General features: G+C 43.5%; 2 protein-coding genes across 2 annotated transcripts; both read left to right on the forward strand.

The window, feature by feature from the left end:
- Nucleotides 1-217: 217 nt before the first annotated feature.
- LOC118407185 (galactose-3-O-sulfotransferase 2-like) lies at nucleotides 218-1,636 on the forward strand. The gene is made up of 3 exons (XM_035807608.1): nucleotides 218-374; nucleotides 801-1,033; nucleotides 1,328-1,636. The coding sequence occupies exons 1-3, from the start codon at nucleotides 218-220 to the stop codon at nucleotides 1,634-1,636; spliced, it is 699 nt and encodes a 232-aa protein (XP_035663501.1).
- A 6,903-nt stretch (nucleotides 1,637-8,539) lies between these two features.
- Nucleotides 8,540-21,452, forward strand: LOC118406857 (the record flags this gene model as incomplete). The annotated part of the gene is given in 3 exon segments (XM_035807213.1): nucleotides 8,540-8,604; nucleotides 13,659-18,574; nucleotides 18,807-21,452. Coding segments are annotated over 2 exon segments (6,621 nt in total). The 3' UTR covers nucleotides 20,515-21,452.
- Between the last annotated feature and the right edge of the window lie 1,698 nt (nucleotides 21,453-23,150).

Here is a 23,150-nt window from a genome sequence, read left to right on the forward strand (position 1 = left end):
GAACTGCCGTGAAAAGGCAATTTTCTGTTATTTTGTAATCTTCTTCGCATGCACTCTAATATCACTTTTCTTCTTAAGGAGAAAAGACGAGGAGACTTTTTCAACTACTTGTGTCCCACAGAAGAAATTCGTCTTTATAAGGACACACAAGACAGGCAGTACCACAACAATCAACATCTTCCAGCGTTACGCCATTTACAACAAACTGAAGGTACTGATGCCTGTGGGACCAGGAATACTCAGTTGGCCGTTCCCCCCAGAAGAAAATGAGTACGTCCACACGCCGGACGAAAAATACGACGCACTTGTGCATCATTTTGTGTACAACAAGACGTGGCTACAGAGCAAGTTTCCTCCGGAGACAAAGTATATATGTAAGTGATGATACACAACATGTTGCAGGTTTTCTGGGGTATAAGAATTCCTCAATATGCCATATTTGATAAGCAACTCAAATATGGCATCTCAAAAAGAGCATTACGTGAGGTGGCTGAGCTTGAAATGAGTTTCTCGTACGTTTTACTTGGAGAGGAAAAGAAAGACGCTGCTGTTCTTATCGCAATATAAGTATTTATGAATGCACGTGAATGCAGTAGAAGCCAGTGAATTGCAAGGTGGATAACTGCACACTTCTGTTAATCGCACGGAACCCCAAAGTCCCGCAGTGATGCGTTCCAGATGAATTACTTCGCTTTGTTGCACCATCCGGATAATTGCACAAAACGTGTTGGCAAATCAAGAGTGTAATTAAACGTATTTTCTTTAACATATTGATGACGCATCATATCATTCTTTTCCAGCTATAATAAGACAACCATTCAGTCATCTCAAGTCTCAGATTAATTACTTCCACCTCCCAAAGGCCCTTGGCATACAGCATACTAAGAATCCAGTGAAAAAGTTCCTGAAGGACCCCTGGCGGTACAGGAACGGGTCTGAGACATTCTTCCCTCACGTGAACATCACGTGGGACGGGACCAGGAACCCCATGACCTTTGATATGGGGTGGCCGGCCGAGAGGGCAGATGATGAAGTAAGTGATCATGAATAACTTGTAACAAAAATACAGAGATGCAATTTCGTAACTCACCGTCTAATTAGAAAACTTATCAGGAGAAAGAGGTAGTTAAGAACACCGAAAGACATACTAGTAGAACATGTGCCGAATTCGAAGTGCAACATGGTGTCAGAAGTGGGATGCGATCAAGGTCCTTCATTGGAGTTGTATGTTAACCTTACAAACAAATTCTAGGTCACAGCATCATACGAGTGCTTTTCCTACTTGTCTTGTAACGAGCTTTTCCGTGTGTTTTTTTTTGCGAACCAGGAGGAAGCTCGCAAGTACATCAGTCAGTTAGACGCTGACTTCACTCTCGTGATGATCCTAGAACATTTGGACGAATCTGTCGTTCTTCTGAGGCGTTTGATGTGCTGGGAACTCCGAGACGTTTTGTTTTACTCTAAGAGTAAAAACTCGCGCCCTTACTTGTACAAGACGTACATGGCATCAGCAACAGAATTGGAGAACCACCGTAGCTGGAGCGCCGTGGATTATTTGCTGTACAACACGTTCAACAACTCACTATGGCGAAAAATCAACGCCCAGGTAACCGAAATACAAGAATACGCCAAATAGAAATTACTCAAACAACTGAATGTAATCAATAATCTTTAGTAATTTTAGAAACGGTCAGACGTTTCAGATGCCATCCGTTATCTTCGTTAGTGTCACTGTCACTGTACTGACGAAAGATAACGGTTGCTTGAGCACTTATTAATTGCTATATTGTTACCTGGATGTCTAACCTTTATCGACGTAGGTTTAAATAATGTTTTTGGTACTTTTATAAGCTTGCAAAATTGTGGTCTATTGTTTTTGGATTATAAGTGGTTGGACATCGGACAAAATTTATCCAGTTTAGAAAACACACGAGTTAGAGATATTACAAACGAAATTTATGACAAAACAAAACTGTAATCTTGCTCTTTCCTATGGCCTGCCAACCTCTAGCAACTTACGAATAAGAGTCAATGTGCTTTTCCGATTTGTATATTCTGAAAACTTACTTTTTCACCATACAGGGTCCAGATTTTTATGACGAGTTGAAATATTTCAAATACATCAAGAATGACGTCAGTGAATTTTGCATGAGGACAATGAAAGGTCAAAGTGAAGGCAAACAAACAAAGGTCATAACCGCATCCAAATGGAATTCTGAATTTGAAGTGGACAAGGATTACTGCTGGAAAATAACAAGAGCAAAGGTATGTACTAAATAGATATTTGTAACTTTATTTGCATTTGCATGGAATTAATCAAAGGCTGTTTATAATATTATTGGAAAATGAATCAAAACAACTGCGGTTCGAAACAAAACCGCTAGATCTTTGATCTTGTTTTTTTTTTAAACTGATACGGAAAACAAAAGTTGCAAACTTGAAGAAGCACTTTCTTACAAGAAACAGGTTTATTTAAGGATGTATTTACTTACCGCTTGGTTCTTATGTTTTGATTTACAGGCATATGACCTTGACTTGGAGATAAGAGGACGAGGGTATACCAAAGAAGAGATGAGATTTAGCGTTATGACTCTAACATTTAACTACAGGCTTTTACACTTGGGACTGCCAACATTTAAAAATATAGGGGAGGCCAGTGCCGCTGGTATTAAGGGTTCATTATTTAGAAAACGAGAACGCCATAATACAGCGCTTGGTTAACACATATTAAGTCATACCACGGTTCTTATCATGGCGTGCGGATAGTTTAGAATTTTCAAGATGTATTTTGATGTGCATCACATCTTTGCTCAATAAAATAACTTAATTTTGTCTTTATATGAATGCATGGACGGCGTTTTAGGCCCCAACATCTCCAACCATGACCCGCTAGGACCTAATGAGAAGGCCGTGGCCTGGCTGCAGTACTGGCACGGAACGATAGGATGATGATGTGGCTCATAGCTATACGAGTATCGCATATTGTGATGATTGCTTTCGTGTTGTTGCAACATATTTTGCCATGCATGTACAGCTGTCGATCAGTGAAATTGGTTCTATAATAAAGTGCCTCAACAAATGATAGAAAAAAATTCCACTCATTAGGATGTGCTTATTTCATTATTCTTTTCTTCACTAATTTTGTACTTATGATTTTCTGTTATCACATATCTTTTATCAATATATGCAGTCGATTATTCTGGTATTCTGTGAATATTAGACACCTAGGACTAAAGAACTGCCCAAGGCTATGGAGGATAGGGAAGGATGGAGGAAGAGAGTCATGGCCATCCGTGCAACCAGCACGCCTGGATAGGATAGGATAGGACATTAATTGTAAGGCTAGATCGGCTGCCTACTTGTTACAAAGATTCATACAAGATAGATGAAAGAAATAAACGAAAGAAGCTCACGTAATGTGGCTCAGACAAACATTATGGAGATATCCCCACTACGTTTGTTGCTTTGAGATCGTTTTGTTCGAATTCTGTTTCAATAGGAACTTGAGGACCGAAATATATATTTAGCTACGTTGTTTTCGCATTTCTTTAAGTGACGCTTGTACATACATTGTAAATGTCATAAAACTGCTATTGTATAATAGATAACCCAATTCATTCTACGTGGTTCACCCCGTGATATAAAGAGGCTATGTATTTGGCATCAACGGCTTATGTCAATATATTCTATGCAAGCTTCGGCGAGAGTCCGCTTTCTATTGAAGTCAATCTTTCCCATAAAAGGGATAACGTTTACCGATGACTAGTCAGAATCGAGATTGATACATGTGGTTCTATGTACATCATTAGAAGAGAAGCAAATTAATACTTTGATACACACCGCTTACACTGTAAACAACGGGATTTAAACGCCTGAATGGATCATAATCGTTTCAATGTATCAATTCGTCCGTCTATTTCAGGATACGCCTAGGAATAATTGGCATTTGGGATCAAGAAAAGGTGGTCTTTACTTGAGGGACTCTAGAATGCAGAAAGAAGCTCAAATATTTTCCGAGCGCTAACCTAACACACAAAAAAGAGGAAAGTCAAATATAGTTTCTTGCCCTTTTGCAAATCGCTATTCAATAGGACGGAGAGTAGCAAATATTTGAAGTGATTTTGGGTGGCAAACGCGTCAACGTAAAGAACAAAACAAACAGGTACTTCAACACGACCGTTAGGTAACGACTGTATCAGGATTTCCAGCGTTTGATAGAAGATGTAAAATAATGGAAAATTTACAAAAATTATGCGAAATTGATAAAGGAATGATTATAAACTTTTGATACCTTTTAATCTTCAGTGGGTTGCCCTCTAGATCTCCCCAATGTTGTACAATTTTGTTTGCCCAAAATTCATCAGACTACCAGTAATACTTTTCTCGATTAAATAGTTTGAAATATTAATGGTAACGACAGGAATCACAACATCAACTATTGTCTTATTTGACTAATGAAAATGTACCTTATTACTTCTTTATCTCTTTTCTTTTTATCACCTTTAATTTGCTTTCAGACAGACAAGGACAATGTGGCACTGCACACAAGTTTAGTAACTTACTAGCTGTACCACAAAGTACAGAGGGAAGGTAAAGGTAGTATTTTACCTCCCCGACCGAAGTCAGGTAGTACAGGTACCCATTTTTATTCCTCCGTGAAGTGAGGAAGGTCTTGTTAAGTGCCATTTCCCAAGGGCACAACGTCGGGGCACCGTCAGTATCGAATTAGCGACCTCTAGATTCCGAGTCCAACACTCTACCAGTTACCGCACACACGGCGCTTTCTTCGTGAAAACATTCTCTTCTTTCTTGTTTTCGTCCCGACTTAAGATTTTCCGCGTATCTAGCCAGAGTTGAGCTGTACGCAGGTAGTGTACGCAGACGCATTATAGTTGTTCAAGACGGCGACGCGCTACGCTCTCACTGCGACCTAAATAGGATATGTGTAGCCTTCGCTTTCTGACTGGGTAAATCATACAAAACGTCAACGTGTGACTGAGAAGACAACAAAACACACAAAGAGTAAAAACATTCTTTTCTTTTCTATACAATTCGTTGAGCGATCTGTCAAATTTTGGGTCGTAGATAGAGAGCTAGAGCGCGGCGTGCATGTGAGCGCCGTCCTAGTGGAAGATTGCGTCATGTAATATTGACACATTGCCGCGTCATTGGCAGCCGCCAGGTCATTTTACAAAATAACAAAACAGTAATGTAAGTTTGCTTTTTTTTGAGGAGCAAGGCAGGCTTGTGACATGGTTAGTCCACATTCCCTTTGTGTTAATGGTGGGGAAATTTCTCACTTCAATAGTTCTGTTTGTCTGCTGTCTCTAATGCTTGGTGAAGGGAAAACTATGCAACCCGTTGCTTAGCAACTGTCATCGGGTTGCCTTTATCTGTGTGTTCATCACAGTGACTATTGACTGACTGAATCGACCCTAATAAAATGTTGACTGTGGTACTACGTCACGTAAGAAGGAATCCCTATATATACAATAATGACGATGTTTTGTGCCTAGATACAAAGACGTGAACCGTATATAGAGAAGGTGTGGCATATTATCATTTTTTATTCTTAATGTCAACTATTACAAACATATTGAATTGTTGTTAATTTTTCAAAACAGATTTTACTCGTGTTTAATTTGTCTCAAAATGTTGATAAAATAGATATAATATTTTGAGTCATAACAGCGACATATCCAAACGGTCGTCATGGCCGAGAAAGGTAAAACTGTTTTGACGATTTAAAAACAGAAGCCTGTATCGTCGTTGCTTTCAAATTTGATTTGTGTTGGCTATAATAAGAATATCATGCAAACGTACAAACAGGATTTTTAAAAAGACAACAAAACACACAAAGCCGAAAGAGAACAATTTTTTATCGATGAAATTCGTTAAGCGCCGGCTAACCACTCGGTCGCAACGACGCCGCAAACGTGCCGCAACTTCCGCCTTACTTGCATGTAATGTGAAATGAATGCACTAAATTACCATAGATCAACTAATGTTTCAAAATACTGTCATTAAGTCGTGTACTTTGTTAGAACGGATTTGGCATCTATTTAGACTATGTGCGAACGGGTTTGAAAATCTATTCAAACTATTCGTAAATTGTTTTTGGAACTATTTTGCCACGTATTTAAAACGTAGTCAAACTTTCTTTAGAAAGGATCTGGGTGTCTATCCAGACTTAAGAAGGGATTTAAAGATTCATTCAGACATTCTGTTATTCGTCTGCGCCATTGTTACATGCAGACATACCGGGCGTTTCACGCTCAACCGAACGGGTTCAATGACCGTTAGGTCATATACACAACAGCCTTGAGGTCAAGGGTTTCTACGGCTGAATTCTGACAACTTTTTTTTTCTTCAAAAATTGAACTTTTTTGTGTAAAATAGACGTCACAGTGCCCATGTTGAATATCATTCAAATTGTGCATAGCTGAATGAATTAAACAAACAGCAACACCTCAAGCACGTTAAAAGATAAACATCCACAACGAAAAGATCAGTGGCCGATCCCAGTGTGAGTGGATCAAACCTTACAGTTCCAGTATTGCACAGCTTGTAAGTATGGTACAAAATGGGTGCATTACGATTATTCTCCTAAACAAAAATAAACAAAAAACAAACAAGTCGATGTTGGGGTTGATGTGAAAAATCCACATTAGTCGCACGGTTGATTCACGACAGCAAATCGGTGTGGCACAAGTGTTGGTATAGTTATGAATATTTCGCGCAAAATTCAACTGTTTCCTAACGTAAAAAGTTGGCATAGATTCTGCGAAGATTGTACAATGAACGTAGCCGCGCCTCAAGATTTAACTACAAAGGAAACTAACAATGTAAAGAAAAAGTCGGAAAAAGCTACTTTTTGTTTTGTTCAAATATTCCGTAGTATACCTTTAATCTTGGCAGGAACATTTTTTTTTTCATTTTATCCCTCCTTATCTTTCTCTCATTATTTCTCCCTTCTAGTTTTAAAGACACAAATAGAGGCAAATCAAAAACACATTTACAAACAATTACCTAAGCCCTGTTCTTTCGGTCGCTACCACACCTGTAGCATGGCACGTAGCTGTGACGTCATACTATCACGTGGACATCACGTGGTGTGACACATAAGCGCATGGTCAGCTACGAAAAGTATGACATCATCTTTAGCCCACTGGATGCTTTTTATGCAAATGAGTAAACTTCTGAGTCATTAAATCCAATGTACTTCAGAGTGGATTTGAATTAGAATTTAATTTACTTAAAGCTAATAATAACTTACTTAATGAGTTCTTAATACCCTGTAAGGACTCGGAAGCTCTGTATATGATGTAAAATACATGATTTCTTCTATCGAATATGTACCTAGTATTAAATATGCATTACGTTATATACCTGAGAAACATTAGTAGGTCAATAGTTGATGAAATGTTAAGACTATTTGTTTTATAATGAACTTTGAGTTTATGCTTTGTATGAGACAAACGGGGGTAACACGACAAACTAACAAATCTTGAAAAGCATATTATTTTCTATGATCGCATAAGAAACTTCACAACGATAAAAATATGTCAGTTTAATGAGCTGTTACTATGCAAGGATGCTTCAAAGGGAACCAAAGCAAGGTAGCAACCCAAGCGACACCTACGTCACAACTGAGTAAATACAGGTTTTGACGGGACCGTGTATACGTAACACACCCTTTCCATTGAGTAGCAATCACTGAGCGAATTTGCAGTGACTAAACGTGGATTTCAGAATTGAAATGTTATGCTAGATGTTAGGAGAATTTAAGATAACAAACCACACAAAACGGAGACAGATTCGTTGTCAGTCAATGGAATTTTCTGAAGGACATGTCAAATCTTTTATCCCTCATTGTTCTCAGCGCAAGTAGAAAAAGTTATAACGTTATCTATTTAGGTATTGTATGTTTGGTTTAATCTCCAAGCAGATGTTGTGCTGGTGACATAAGATCGTATCATTAGCTGGGGAAGGGGTTTAGCCGACAGAGGAGTTTAATTATGCCACAGTAAGATCTGCTTGGAGATTAGGTTTCGTTGTCCAATAAATCACAGTTTTTCATCCTTATACACCCTTTTCACTAGGACGGCGCTCTCGCCTTTCGACGCGCTCTCTGCGACCTAAAATTTGACATATCGCTCAACGAATTCTATAGAAAGAAACGAATCTTTTACACTTTGTGTGTTTTGTCGTCTTCTCGGTCACACTTTTACATTTTGTATGATATACCCAGTATGAAAATCCAAGGTTACACATATCCTATTTAGGTCGCAGTGAGAGCGCATCGCGATCGTCGTCTAGTGGAAAGGGGGGCGTACGAGGACTCAAGGATTGTCAAGCTTGATACCAGGTGACCGAGAGGGCATGACTTGAAGATGACAGCCGTAGGCGTGGCCGACGACCGACAGGTAACACAACACCTTAGGGTAGTACCAGGCACAGGAGCTTTGACCCATTCAATGCAAATAGGCCACGCCCGGCTTTTTTCTTTAAGAGCCTGAGTCCTCTCCACGCACTCCTTCATTCCGTTACGCTGCTTCCACGAGAGGACCTTCTTCAAGAAACCGTCTGAGACGTCAAAAAAAGGTAAGGGAAATTTGCCGACTTGTTCGCAATCGTCCTGTAATAGTAGTAACATTTGTTTGAAGATGTTTCTTTTTTCCCGTTATAATAAAAATCACTGCATGAGAGATTTTAAGTTTTACCCCTTTTCACGGAAGACTTACTATGGAGCCAGAACGCTAGCTTTGTGTCCTTACTTCGAAGTTGAGTTTTATGCATAGCCGTCTGACTACAGACATTCATGTTGCGTTTAGTTTATGGTGGGGAGTATAATAAATTTCGTCGTAATTTCTTTCGTTGATAAAAATCTGGTGAATTTTGCGTATCAGTGACGCATATCATAATCCCTCTGTAAACGTAGGCCCGTAAACGTGTAGATCCCAAATCATGTGAATGTTTGCTTCGATTCGTACATGTATCGGCTGATTTTGGGGGAAAATGGAGTTGTTCCAATGGTTTCAAAGTTGTCCACGTAATGTGCGTGAGTGACTTGCAAGTTTTTATCCTAGCCGCCTTTAGTCCCCGTCTATCCTTGTGTATTTGTACTTGTGCGCAATGGTGCGGTGGGTGGGTCTAGTTTGCCTTTGTTCGTTTTTTTTTCGTCGGGACAACTACATCTAAAGAACAGCACATAAAGGGGCTTTCTGTGTGTATTGAATACTATAGACTGCACTTGAGAGTTAGTTTAGGAATTTTCGCTTAGTTTAGTAAAAGCTTAAGTGAGTGGTACGTTTCACCCCTTTTCTAAGTGTCAACTCTGCGTTGTTCGCCTATTTTTTAATGGATAGGCGATGTCGGCGGTGTCAATTGTAGTAAGATATACCGCTTTTCTCTTAGCTGTGTCATCCGACAAGGATATACTAGGTCAGACTACGGCGTGTATAAAGGTGTGAATTAGAGCGAGTCTCGAGAATGCCTTACATAGGGCCCTCTTGTTTACTTAAAGGCTATTACAAGAGCGTCTTTCTTCAAGATTTAATGATTTAACTCACTTGGAATGGCTGCAATTGATCATGAATCCCTTCAAGTAGATGTATGATATAGTTTTTCGATGGTTAATGGTTTATGGTTGGTTCTATGAGTATGGAACCGACCGTCGTCTAGTTTCGGTAGCGGGCGTGGTCCGATGGTTGGTGACCGACAGATCATCTTGCGGCCATTGTTAGTTACTCACCCGCCTGGCATGTTACCCACAGAGGGAGGGGTGGAGTCCGTGGGGTGATTTAACCGATGACCTACAGGTTATTCTGGTCTTTCACAAAAGAGCTAGAGAGTTTGCCCATACTATACAACGTTAAACATCTTGAAAAAGAACTGAAGACATTTCGTTTCCGCAGTGAACCTATACGTAGAAAGTTTGCTCTTGCTACGATTTGGGCCTATCTTACTAGACGGTGACCGTACAGAGACGAGCATTGAATTAGTGTGATGCTTGTTCATAATTGGAATGGGGTACAAAATGTAAAGATATAATTCAAAAGACAAAAAAAAAACTCATAAAACTTTTTAAGAAATCGTTGTTTATCTTTGAAAGGATGTGTTCGATCATATGTCGCTTAGCCAAAGGACTTTTAAGCCATGAAAGGTTTGTCGTGTAAGGCATTGCTCCTGACGTGGTAGTAATTGGAAGAACTTTACGTTTTAGTAACCCTCTTCTGTGCCCTTGCGCTTTGACAAGTGCCCTAGCGAGCGAAGTTTGTTTTCCGAATAACTTGTTTTTCTTTGCTATGGGTAGTTGGAGAATGACTTATTGCAAGCTATGAAGGTATTCATGTTTCACGCATTGCTTTTGAAGTGATGGCAGTATGGAGAATATGGCGTTTTAGACACCCTCTCTAGATCCCTTGTGCTTGACTTGTGTTCTAGCGAGTGAAGTTTTTGTTTATTTCTGGACAGCTTGTTTTTTTCTTGCTATGTGTAGTTGGAGAATGTCTAGGTATGAATGTATTCAATATTTACGCATTGCTTCTGAAGTGATAACAGAATGAAGAGTACATTTTTTTGTATGTAGTTTTAGACACCTTCTATTTAAAATGCCCTTGTGGCTTGACTGGTGCCCTAGCGAGCGAATTTTTTTGTTTGTTTATGAACAGCCTGTTTTTTCTTGCTATGGATAGTTGGAGAAGTTGTCTAGGTATAAAGGTTATTCAATTTTCACGCATTGATTTTGAAGTTACAACAGCATGGAGAGTACGGCGTTTAGACACCCTTTAAAACGACTGTGTGACTTGACTTGTGCCCTAGCGAGCGAAGGCAAGGGGTGTGGTCCAACCTATCAGGCGTGTCACGTTGTCATGGCGACCAGGGGAGTGGAACAGGCAGGTGTTCTCAGGTGTTCGCTCCTTGTTGTGCCAGGCGCTACTTGTCGGGCGGCCATGCGCGGTTCATTCAGCGCTGAGGAATTTTCTAGTCGGGTGTGACGATAGCGGTGAATGTGGCTAGCTTATATATCATTATCGTTGGTGTTATTAGAGTGATTTTGACGGCCCGGGTCAATATTTAGAGACTAATATTTAGGCACTATATGGATTATTCCATGAAAAATGTACTAATGTACTAATGTACTTATCTGAATATAAACCGCTTAAATGATCGTAATCACACGCAGTCCCAAAGTTTACTTTTGGTGTTAAAAACGTCTGCAAAAGCCTAATCCCGTTTAGCACCCGATCATATATTACGTTCTATATTCATTGTAGGATTAATCGCATCTGAGTGCATATTGGGATAGTCGAGCTACAAAATTCAACCGTCTTGTTAAAAATCCATCCATCCATCCATCCGGTCGTGCTAACTTGCACATGCATTAGATCCTTCGGTTTGTCACAGCCTACGACAAAAGAGACCACACCGCTACGTTAACGATGACTTGCGTGACTTGTTTCAAACAGTTTTCAGCTATTTTTAAACTCCCAGTGCCAGGCACGGTTGTGGTGGTCTTTGTCGATGTGACGAAGGCATTTGAGTTTCTGGTTGACAGGCAGCTAGGCAGGTACCGACAGTACCCCTGAAAGTGCAGACGTGGCTTGCGTGACTTAGCTTGTTTCATACAGTTTTTCATTTTTGTAAAACTCACAGTGCCAGGCACGGTTGTGGTGGTCTTTGTAGATATGACGCAAGGGATTTGAGTTTCTGGTTGACAGGTGAGCAGGTACCGATAGTACCCATGTAGGTGCAGACACACCCGGACCGCAAACACGCCTTCTCACACCAACCCAACCGTACCGCCAGTGTAAAGACAGTCAGACTCTGTACATATGTGCCGGCCGTCTTAGCTTGTCTTATTGTTTAATCATCCACTCCTTTAAGACTTGTTTGCGATTAATCAGGTATTAGTTAGATAAGAAAACATACTTCTTTGTTTGGTATTAAAGACCCGATCACACAATTGTAAGTTCTGCGATCATCGCAAGATCGCAAACTGAAGGCATTCTTGGGATAGTTAGCTTTGAATGTGTCGTGATGCGAAACTCTAAGGCTTTCCACCTTGTTGGTGGTTGGTTCTGTCACGTACAACATACTTGAAAAATTTGCGACACAAAATCGTCTGACGGTCTACGACGAATATTAGCACACCGAAAGTTTTGACGTATATCTCCCAAAGTATTCGTTAATTAGAACAAAATATCTTTAAATTTTGTACATTTACATCACAGTACTAAGTGTTAGAATAAGTGATGATTTGAACAAATATTGGCTTAATAAATAGAAAAGTGTAACTGTCGATCGTAGCTTGATGTTAAGTACTTGTGTCATCATTGTTCTTTCAGCTGTTTGTTTTCTAAAGCACAAGATGTTTTTCTGATCTATCGAGGGTGTGATGTGGGATTTACTGTACACCGATTCATTCTTTTTGATATTTGATATTTGGTAACATTCAAGACTACAGATTGTACTAGTTGTTTAGATTTATAGGTAATTGTAGTAGGTTTCCGTTACCGTTCTCTCATTTACTGTCGCCCGGACTGAGGTAACACCAAAAATAAAATGGCGAAAAATCCAAATAAATTAAATAAATAAATAAACACGTAAAAGAGACAATGTTTTGTTGGGTGGTTTGTTGTGAATATGGACCACGAAAACTAGTCTTCGAAATGGATTCCGTCTTTGAATTCAAAGAACAAAAATATCACTCTAGAGCACTTAAATACAGATCTGAATGTTTGGATGGATATTTTTCACATTTATGGAAAGTTTGAATTGGAACATCACAGCAACGGATAATATAAATCGTAGGATATTTACCACGTTCCCATGGATTTCGTCTTCTTAATATTGCTTGGAAAAAGTTAAATCACATTTTTAGCGTACCTGATTTTCAAGATATATGCACTATCCCTCAACCTGTTTAGTCAGGCGTCCAGTCTGTAAACATGTTTACACAATCGTCCTCATTCTAACAAGAGCTTGCCAAAGAGGGACAAAGGTATCGAACACTGTCCGCCTGTCCGTGTCAGGATCTGGGCAAAAACAAAGGTCAATGACCGACGAAGTTCCCAGTGTAAGATCAGCAAAGTTAACTAGAGCGCGTCCATTACAAAACCGACCCAGTCGTTCTAGCCGAATGGCTACAGAGTTGTGTATTTGGAAATGGGAAGAGGGGTCATTGGCCTTAATCAGCGAACAACGGATCTTTTTTTCGTTATGCTCGGCTGCACTCTTTTTGGATTTTGGATGAAAATGGACAGCATTGCAATGTGTCTGTTTATGCCTTGTGGGGACCACAATTCTAGGACCATTTGATGTGGTTTTTTTTACTCGTTTTATCCGGGGACTTGTCAAACTAGCTTGTATCAGTCACAGCACATCTTTGATACAATTTTATCTTTGATAAAAACATGGTGATTTCGTGCGTCGATCGGCCGCATAGTAGTATTTTCAAGAACAGTAGAATAACAGACCGACACCCCATTTTGCATAACATCTGTGATGGCTAGGGCTATTGTATTAAGAATTAAGAAATACTCTAACTATTTCACAGAAACGTAAGATCCATGATTGCGTGTATGTAAATTTGTAGTCTTTTTAATAAAAAATGACAAGAAAACCTTAACAGTTTTTTTGTCGCTCTTTTACAGGAGATGGTCCGGTCCGCCACACTGCTAGTGGCGTTCGCGCTGCTGGTGTCCACTGCACATGCGCAGTTTGATTTCGGTAACATCGACCTCGATGGGACCGGTGATCCCTTCATCATCCTCACTCGGCCTCCTACCCAAGCGCCTGTAGCAAACCCCGTCGTTGTCCAACTTCTCGGGCAGGTTTCCGACTTAATTAGGCAATCGGGCGACCCAGATGGAGCCTTCTTCGCACAGTACTTGGTCGGGGAGCTGGCCACGGCAGGCATCACCGTAGACGGCCTCACTCAGGGTATAATCACCTCCTGGTCGGCCGCGCTAGCCGCGGAGGAAAGCAACTACGAAAGTCTTGCCTTGCAGTTTGAGTCAGTCGGTACGCAGCTCGGGTTCGATGCGACGCAAGTGGCCGCGAAAGCATTGACCGATTATAACGAGTGGCTGAATGTCACGGCCATCTTGCGTGCGCTGTCTGCTCGACTCCAGGGCATCTCTCCCGACAACGTCGGCGGGGTGGCGTGGCAGATCTCCACCGCACTCTCCTCCTACGGTTATCCCAGCGACAACGCCTCTATTGAAGGCATCTACAACTGGACCGTCGCACTCGTTGCCGCAGGGAACAACACGGACGGTGTCGCCATGGACTTCTACGGCGTCGCCGCAGCCGTTGGCGTGTCTCCGGGAAGCCTGGCACAGGATCTTCAGCAACTACTGACAGCGGCTTTGGACGAAGGCGAGTTGGTGTACTTCTACCTGATGGAAGTGAAGCAAGTCATGAGCAACTTCAACACCTCCTACATCCGGCAGTTTAGCATCTTGATCGCCCAGGAACTCAACACCCTCGGTTTTCCGCTAACCCCTGAGAACAGCGAGACGATCTACATGTGGACATTGGGCCTGTACAATAACAACGACGGCGACATCGGCGTATACATCAATCAGTTCTACGAGGTGGCCGCCAGTGTAAACAAGTCGGCATCGGAGCTCGCCAAAATCGTCTGGGAAGACCTGACCTCCCAGCTGCAGGGAGGCGCAGCAGTCACCGCGCACCTGATCGAGGTGAGAAACCTGCTGAGACTGGTGGAGTTCAGCTACATCAGAGGTCTGAGCGAGTTCATCGCGTACCAGCTGGTACCTCTCGGCTACCCCGTGCAAAACGACACCTTTGAAGTCATGTACACCTGGACCGTTGGCATGTTCGGCAACGACGACATCACTCCTTTAATCCAGCAGTTCTACGACGTGGCAAGCCTGGTGAACGTATCGGCGGCAGATCTAGCTCTGGGACTGAAAGACGCGCTGACTGCACAGCTGACGGGTGGAATGAGCGTTGTCACAGACCTGATCGAGGTCAAGAGGCTACTGAAGACAAGCGACTTCAAGTACATCGAGGACTTGAGTCTCCTCATCGCAAACGCCCTTGTTCCTTACGGTCTCGAGTTAAACAACCAATCTATCGCCGCGATGTACAACTGGACCGCCGGTCTCTACCTGGACGACGACATCCAACTTTACGTTGAGCAGTTCTACACAGTGGCCTCCATGCTGAATACGTCTGCTCCTGACTTGGCCGCGGGTCTGCGTCAACTCCTGACTGACCATTTTGCTGAAGTCGAACAAGTGGTGATGGATCTGATAGAAGTCAAGCGCCTGCTCAACACCGTTGAGTTCAAGTATGTCTTCGGTTTGAGCCAGCTGATCACAGGAGCCCTAGGCCAGTACGGCCTCGAGTACAACAACGAGACCGAAGCTTTTGTGTACCAGTGGACCGCAGATCTCTACAATGCCCAAGATGACTTCGGCCCGCAAGTCGAACAGTTCTACCAAGTAGCATACATGCTCAACGTGTCGGTCAGCTATCTGTCCAACGGTCTGAAGCAGCTCCTGACCAACCATTTCGCAGAAGTCAATCAAGTCGTGACCGATCTACTGGAAGTCAAGAGGCTGCTCGGCACAGTGGAGTTCCAGTATGTCTACGACCTGAGCCTCCTCATCACAGCAAACCTCATGCCCTACGGACTTGAATACAACAACGAATCCATCGCAATGGTGTACGGTTGGACCGCAGGTCTATACTTTGCACAAAACGACATCGGCCCACAAGTCGAGCAGTTTTACCAACTAGCCTACATGCTGAACACGTCGGTGGTAGACCTCGCGGCCGGCCTGAAACAGATCTTGACCGAGCATTTCGACAAAGTCAACGCCGTTGTAGACAACCTCCTACAAGTCCAAACCTTGCTGTTGACACTGGATGAAGCTTTTCTTCCCGGCTTAGGCCAGTATGTAACCGGTCAGCTCGCCACTCTTGGTTTCCCCTACAATGACGAAACAGTTGCACAGTTGACCCAGTGGCTGAACGACATTCGCAACGGTCTTGACTTTGGAGCCTACGTTCGCCAGTTCTACGAGGTCGCTGCTGTTGTGGGCGTGCCAGAGGTGGAGCTCTCCGGAAATCTCCTCGCTGGTCTGCGGGAACAGATCGCTCTGGGCGAGGCAGTCTACTACGACATCTTTGAAGCGAACCAGGTCCTCCCGCAACTAAGTGACATGGACGTGGCCAACACTGTCAACTTCATCATCAACTTCATTACAGACAGAGGCGTCATGGTCCCAATGGACTTGGAGCAAGGCATCAGGAATTGGACCATCGCGCTTGCACAGCCATCAGCAGACCTCCAGCCGATAATTCAAGAGCTTTACGGAGTGGCTGAGCTTATCAACATCCCGGTGAGGGACATGTCAGGGGCCTTGGTCGACCACCTTAGGAAGGAGCACTACAGTGTACCGGATTACATCGAAGTCGTGGCTCTCATCCTCCAAGATATTAACGTCGCGTACCTGAAGAACGTCTCCGTGGAGATCACACAAATCCTGACGGGACTCGGCATCCCGGTGCCGGCTCCTGAGCTGCAGATGACATTGTTTGAGTGGGTCGAGAACATCGCCCTCAAGCCAGAGGACCTCCCCTTATACATCGATCAGTTCAGAGAGGTCGCGGCACTGGTCAACGTTAACATTGACGAGCTGGCATACGGGCTACTCTCAGAAGTGGAAACGCTCGCAGAGGCATTCCCCGACGGCTTCAGTCCTTCCGTGCAGAACATCCTCGACAACCTACCGGAACTGATGCAGCTGTTCTCCACCTACTTCCCCGATTTCTACGCCAACGTCAACAACCAAGTCCAACAGTTTGGCATGGCGGCATGGGCCAACGTATCGGCAAACCTGACCAACTATTTCAACAACGCACCACCCGAGCAAGCCATGATGTTCGAAAACAAGCTTCCTGAAATTGCCGCTCTCCTAGGCATCGACATCCCAGCTAACGTGCTCCAAGGAGACGCCAACGCAATCATTCAGTACATCCAAAGCCAGCTCCCGGACATGTACATCCTGTCGTCGGCTATCCAGCAGGCGTTGGAAGCAATGACTCAGCAATTCCCAGCTCAACTCGTCGGAGAACTGCTGGAGGTGATTTTCGGCGTCGACATCCCTGATGATTTCTCCTTCGATCCAACCTACATCGTTCAGCAGATCCCGGTCTTCCTCGGAAGCCTTGGCGTGCAGGTGCCTTCCAACTACTACGACATCGTGATGGCGTTTGCATCCTTCGAGCAAACCCCAGAGTGGTTCGCCAACAACGGCGCAACCATCGTCTCTCCCTTCGGAATCAGCCTCCCCGACGACTTCCAACCCACAGAGGAGTACGTTGCCGCCAACCTCGACAAGATCATCCAAACCATCGCCAACCAGGCGCCACAGATCGTCGGGGTTCTGTACAACACAACACAGCAGATCTTTATGCAAGTTCAGCAAAACATCGCCGTCAACTCCGGTGGCGACGTCGGCATGTTCATTCAGCAAATCATCCAGAAGGTTCTGGACTTGCTGCCTGGAGCCAGCGACTACTTCGGCTTCTACCTGCCGGAAGACTACAGACCTGAGTTGATCTACTTCGCCGAGTGGGGCATCAACGAGCTCTTCAACCTCATCCCCACAAAGGAAGAATTCGTTCAAATGGCCGTGCAACCAATCGCTGCTACCCTAGCACCAAACGACACGTGGATTGCAGAGCTCTTGGAGGATCAATTCAGTCTGATATACGATCTGAACATGGTGTACATCGAGCATATGCCCGACGCTCTCAAGTGGATCGGCCGATGGCTTGGTTTCGAACTTCCCGACGACTTCAAGTTGGAGCCCGAGTGGTTCATCGCTCAGCTGCCCATGGTGCAGGCGTATGTGGAGCAGAACGCCGCCATGTGGTTCGACCAAGCGACCATGATGTTTGCCGAGTGGTCCGAACAGGCCAACATGTGGATCAGTGGCTTCATGACGGACAGCCAGGGATGGAACGACATGGTCAACGCCTGGATCAACGACCTACCTCAGACAGTGGCCGGCTTGTTCAACCTCGATACTCTCTTCATGTATTTGGATCCTGCAAATGCGCCGGAATGGATGACCATGACACCTCCTCCAATCCCATTCGATGCCTTCCTCACAGACGGATGCGTCCACGCCATCGCCTTCATCCTGGACGTCGACATCCCCGAAGACTACAAAGTTGACGATCTGAGCAAAGACTTCAATATGCTAGTCAACAAGCTCTTCATGACGCCGCCCGACTACGAGCTCTCCTTCCTCGGCGAACTCCAATGGCAGTGGGAGACCTTCTTCGTCAAGCCCCTGAAACTGGACATCCCAGACGACTTCCAGCCCAGCCTGCAGTACCTTCCTGACGTCATGATGTACTTCGGTATCAACCCGCCAGATAACTTCGAGCCAACCCTCGACTTCTTCCTGATGTGGGGTAAAGAGTTCATGATGAAGCTTGGGTTCGTCTTCCCTGAGAGGGACATGATGGGGGCCCGAGACGACGATGCCACGGATGCTCAAGCCGGCGATGTCATGTCTAGGTGAGAGTCTATTTTTACGAACACTTATTCTCATTTCCATGTCTTTAGTATAACTCGTTTTACTAATTTTGGTAAAGGATATGTCTATACCATTGTAATATCGATCATAGTTTTTGTCCATTTTCCTTTCCAAGATATGCCATGTGTATTTTGTTCTAACAAAACAAACTGCTGCACTACCGTAGATATGTGGGCCTTTCGATTAATCATTTGAATTTTTGTGTCGTTACAGTGACGACATGATGGCGATGGATTTCGCGTTCCTTGAGTACATGGCGGAGTTCTTCATCATCAACCAGAACAACTGGCCCATGATCATCAAGGAGGCCGAGACGGCGTTCCCGATGATCGCCGCCCACTTCGCCGAAGCCGGGGACAAGATCGCCATGACCTTCATGCGCGACGTGAACATCATCCTGCAGGCCTACACAGACTACAACACCAAGGTCGCCAGCAACTTCATGAACCTGTACGAGGGTATCTACGATCACGTCACGATGCGAGCGCAGGTCCTGGTGAAGAAGATGGTGATGTACGTGTCGCACATGATGAAGCTGGGCAGGCACAACTTCCAGGCTATGGTGAGGCATCTCCGTCTGAGGCTGTCCATCGAGCTGCACTACCTGGCTCACCTCGCAGAGGAGTTCATGAACAACGGAAACAACTACCCCATCCTGCAAGCGATCGCCCAACAATTCCAGCAGCCCAGTCATCCTATGATGAACATCCTTTCCGGCTTCCTTGACAACTACTTCCAGTCTCAGAACAAGCACCCGATCGCGGTTCTGCACGACTACCTCCACAGCCGCCCCAGCGTGTCCACATCCCGCCCTCTCATCGACGTGATCGCCAACTACCTCGACGGCATGTCCAACCGCCCGAGCCGCCCGATCCTGCAACAGATCATGAACTACTTCTCCGGTCAGCAGCAGAGCGCTTGGGACGACGTTGCCGACTTCTTCTTCGGAATGAACAACAACAACCAGCGCCCTCTTCTGCAACAGCTCTTCGACAATTTCTTCGGAAGCAACCAACAGCAGTACCCAGTCCTTCAGACCATCGCAGACAATTTCTTCGGCAATTCTCAGCAGCAGTCATCCCCCGTGCAAATGCTGATGGACTACCTCAATGGACAATCTAATAGGCCAAACATGCAGTCCATCGTCCAACAGCTCCTTGGCTCCTCTTCAGTCATCAACCAGATCTTCGGAAACAACGAGAGGCCAACGCCGCAGCAAATGCTGTACGAGCACATCTTCGGCAACGATGGCCAGCGTCCTCAGGCTAGCCTGCAGGTACTCATCCAGCAGATGTTTGGCACAAACAGACCGTCGCCCAACCAGATCATGCAGCAGGCTGTCCAAGTCATGTTCGGTGTTCAGCAACAGGGGTGGAACACAAACACGTTCTACGACGACGATAATCAAGATCCGCTCGCCTGGCTCCTTGGAGACGACTGGATGAATTGGTTCATGCCGGAAGAGGAAGAGAATGACAACTGGTTCTCCTGGCTGTTTGAAGAAGAAGACAAGGAAGATGACAATAATGACTGGTTCTCCTGGCTTATGGGTGATGAGGACAAGTCATCAGAGGAGGACAAGGAGGATAGCTGGCTGTCCTGGCTGTTTGGGGAAGAAGACAAAGAGGACGATAAGGAAGACGACACACAAGATTGGTGGTCCTCGTGGTTTGGCGGCGAAGAAGAAGAAGAGGAGAAGCCGGAGATGTGGTACACGTGGTTCTTCACCCCTCCTATGGAACAGGACAAGGACTCCTCCGAATCGATGGAGAACAACTGGCTCTCCTGGGCGCAACCTCAGAACGATGACCAGCCTGACACCTTCCTGACCTGGTGGCTGTCGGACGACTCCCAGATGTACTCCGGATTCGACCATCTCGTCAAGCCCATGCAGTTCCTTCGCGGTCGCCAGTGGGGTTAGTCATCCTAAACAGCACCTTATAACTCAGGTAGACAACTGCGTAGTGCTCTCCAAAATCAACACAATGTAACAGTGGTGGTAGAATACTTTTCAAGGCTTAGTCAAGAAAATATCAGAAGTCAGTGACTTTATTTCTGAGAATTTGTATAGAAGCAAAGTTTGGCTCTTGCGCTAGACAGGGAAAATACCCTTCGAAGATGTAATGTCGAAAAGCATGGCAGTACTGTATCTGTAAAATCACATTCTTTCACCAGGAATGAATGTATTTTTGTAGGATTGTTTGAGCGGTGAGAAGAAAATTCACAACAAACGAAACATTTGCATTACTTGGTGGACGTCTTTCCCTTTGTAGCATTGAGTTTTCCCTGAAAAGTCCTTGGTTTTATCAATCAAATTGATTGAGTCTACTTTCAATACATAGACATTTTCCGATTATCAAAGTCCTTAGACTGTGAATAGTCATTTTTAAACAAACATCGTAAACATTGTACTCGACTACGCTGTATCAATGCAATGTGTGAACTTTTTTTGTTAAAACAAGGAAGCATGTACAAGCAATAATGAAAATGTAAGTAATGACAACAAGATGTTTAGTGCAGACGACGTAATTGTTCTTTAATCAACACGTAATATATGTCAGTGTTCCTTGATGGAAATACTACACAATCCTTTTCGTGTGATGTCGAAATGTTATTATTCGTTCCAAAACAAGAAAAAAAGGAATGAGCGCTTGTAACCGAAGAATCTACAATGTAAGAGTACAGAAATGTATTTTTAACAACTTTCATTCATTGATTTAATACTGTGATATGTAAGTTCTAGACTATGAGGGTTAGAGCAAACAAATTTGCTCATTGTGTGTGCATCGCAATATACACAAGTACGTACTGTTCGAAAGATTACTGAATGATACAATACAAATCATGATGCTCATTCCACTCTTTTGTAGCTGTCGTGTTTTTCTGATACAATAGCGAAGTCAAGTCAGTCAGGTCACAGTGCCAGTGAAATGGACATTTCTCTATCATGAACGTTAAAATTCACTCTTTGCTAATAGAAAACGTCCATGTAGTCTTAAAGTCAATTGTCTACTGTGTGCCCATTGGTGGGACAAATTAGCAACTGACGGTGACGTCACAGAATTCTCCATTAGCTAGGAGTCCATTCCGTGACGTTATGATCCGTTACTGGTATGTCCTACCATTGGGCGTACAGTAAACAATTGATTAGGATTGCACAGATGTTTTCATAGATCAAATTTGTACTTCAATGGTAGAGGAGCTTTCATGGTGCTGTCAATTTAGATGTAATGATAATGAATTTAGATTAGTTAGATTAGATGTCCTTTTAGGAACTGACAATGAGCCGAATGTTAAATTACAATTCAAACCATATAAGTAGATAATTTCAAACAACCAGTAAATGATCTGGATAACATATACAACCCCCTCTAACCGACGCACAAACATAGAAAACACCGTACCTAGATCCAATAACAAGACACAAATAGGGGTCTCGCCCTTGTGTGTGCTAGACTCAATATATTATCATGCCTAAAATGCATTCAAATTATTCCTACATACATGAACCACTCTCATGAACTGCCTTATGTGCTTCTAGGTAGCAAGAAGACAACAAAACTTTCTAGAAGAATAAAATAACCTAAACACATGGGCTCCACAATAAAAACAAAAATATGCGAGTGGAATACACCGTTAAACACAAAGTTTTGAGTCTACTGTAGTGGCGTTTAAAATGCCACTTGAAATCACCCAATATATTACAGTTGTTATGACACAACGAAACCTAATGTTTACCTGTTAGTGAGAGCTTAGCCTCTCAAAAACTGGAGGAATGGGTTTCAACTTCTGTTACACTCAATAAAGGTAAGAGGGTCAGGGGAGGCTTTTAAGGTGACAACAACACATTCTGTTTTAATACAGATTTGTTGCAACTTGTTTTTATTTATATCTATAGACGTTTGTTGTAAGATTTACTGGTCCTAGCCTCACAGACGTCATTCTGTGAGGCTCCAATATCAAATAAGCTTAAATTACCTACGTCACAAGGTAGTGTTGAACTTTGACCTCTTCACGCTAACGAACACGTTCAAAGAAAGCCCCGACACGCCGTCCACACGTTATGTATGCCTTCTTGTTGACCCCTTCAATCTTTGTCTGAAAGCAATCCACAAGTTTGTTCCGCTAAATGGTTTGTAGCCAGTGGATCATCATTCATTATGTCGAAAACTCTTTGTTCCCTCTATGACAGATCAAATTTGGACGGATGACTCGGCAGACTAAAACTTCGCTAGTGTACAGTAAGCAAAACTACTTTAAAAGCGTGTGACATTTGAATAGGCAACAATATCAATATTTTAACTGCCAGTGTTTTACCCTTGCTAGAGTGATGTAACCAAAACACATTTGGGAGTTGCATAACGCTTTAAAGATGTCAATAATATTTGTATTTGGAAAACACACTGATGTAATGGGGCCTTACCATTGCCTGTTCACGAGTATTTCACGTGGTATTGTGTAAAAGCAATGTGCTAATGTTGTTAAGAAGAAAACAAAGACACAACATGCAAGCGTTCTTATGAAGTCTTATTTCCCATATCTAAAGAACGTACAGTT

The sequence above is a fragment of the Branchiostoma floridae genome, chromosome 19 (genome assembly GCF_000003815.2).
Source record: "Branchiostoma floridae strain S238N-H82 chromosome 19, Bfl_VNyyK, whole genome shotgun sequence".
NCBI lineage: Eukaryota > Metazoa > Chordata > Leptocardii > Amphioxiformes > Branchiostomatidae > Branchiostoma > Branchiostoma floridae.